This window comes from Hylobates moloch, unplaced genomic scaffold (genome assembly GCF_009828535.3).
Source record: "Hylobates moloch isolate HMO894 unplaced genomic scaffold, HMol_V3 SCAFFOLD_4352, whole genome shotgun sequence".
Classification (NCBI taxonomy): Eukaryota; Metazoa; Chordata; class Mammalia; order Primates; family Hylobatidae; genus Hylobates; species Hylobates moloch.
This window is the reverse complement of record NW_026656627.1, coordinates 4,404-5,627: the sequence shown is the minus strand read 5'-3', so window position 1 is coordinate 5,627 and position 1,224 is coordinate 4,404. Positions and strand designations below refer to the sequence as shown.

At 54.7% G+C, this 1,224-nt stretch overlaps 1 protein-coding gene across 1 annotated transcript; it reads left to right on the top strand.

Annotated features, from left to right (window-relative positions):
• Window positions 1-3: 3 nt before the first annotated feature.
• LOC116465307 (tubulin beta-8 chain-like) lies at window positions 4-756 on the top strand (the record flags this gene model as incomplete). Its single annotated transcript, XM_032148436.1, has 1 exon — window positions 4-756. A coding segment is annotated over one exon (753 nt), but the record flags the coding sequence as incomplete, so codon positions are not given.
• Between the last annotated feature and the right edge of the window lie 468 nt (window positions 757-1,224).

The window sequence follows — 1,224 nt, the reverse complement described above, 5'->3', positions numbered from 1 at the left end:
ACCCTTCTGCTCAGTAAGATCCGGGAGGAGTACCCAGACAGGATCATAAACACATTCAGCATCCTGCCCTCGCCCAAGGTGTCAGACACCGTGGTGGAGCCCTACAACGCCACCCTCTCAGTCCACCAGCTCATAGAAAATGCGGACGAGACCTTCTGCATAGATAACGAAGCGCTATATGACATATGTTCCAGGACCCTAAAACTGCCCACACCCACCTATGGTGACCTGAACCACCTGGTGTCTGTTACCATGAGTGGGGTCACCACGTGCCTGCGCTTCCCCGGCCAGCTGAACGCTGACCTGCGGAAGCTGGCCGTGAACATGGTCCCGTTTCCGCGGCTGCATTTCTTCATGCCTGGCTTTGCCCCACTGACCAGCCGGGGCAGCCAGCAGTACCGGGCCTTGACTGTGGCTGAGCTTACCCAGCAGGTGTTTGATGCTAAGAACATGATGGCCGCTTGTGACCCCCGCCATGGCCGCTACCTAACGGCGGCTGCCATTTTCAGGGGTCGCATGCCCATGAGGGAGGTGGATGAACAAATGTTCAACATTCAGGATAAGAACAGCAGCTACTTTGCCGACTGGCTCCCCAACAATGTAAAAACAGCCGTCTGTGACATCCCACCCTGGTGGCTGAAAATGTCGGCCACCTTCATTGGGAACAATACGGCCATCCAGGAACTCTTCAAGCGTGTCTCAGAGCAGTTTCTCCCCGGTACACGGATGGATGATGTCACCGAGGCGCGCAGATGAAGACCTGGTGTCTGTATCACAACATCCAGGGAGGTGGCCTAGAACTCTCCTTTTCTAGGTAAAGGGGGGAAGCAGTGTGGATTCTTAACTGTGTTCTGACAGCCATGTGTGGCTACGCACTTGTTCGTTTGTGTCTTCACCTCTCCTCCTGCTGCATTTTAAAGCACTTTAATATGCAGTTTTGCCTAATAAAATACTTTCATAGCATCTGGTTTCACCTCCAACTTTCCATGGGCCCTCTGGCTACTGCTGCCAGATGCGCATAGTTGTCCTGCAAGGCTGAAGCTGTCTGGGTTTATCACATGCCCAGGAACAAGCATTCCAGTGGCTCCAGGAGGGGTCGGCATGGGCTGTGGACGTGGCAGGCAGGCTTCACACGAACCTGGGGATGCCCTGGGCCTTGGGCAGCGACGTGGTGGAAAACCTGTTCCCGAAGGCAAGCCTTGGCTTGTCCCATGTGCCAAACTT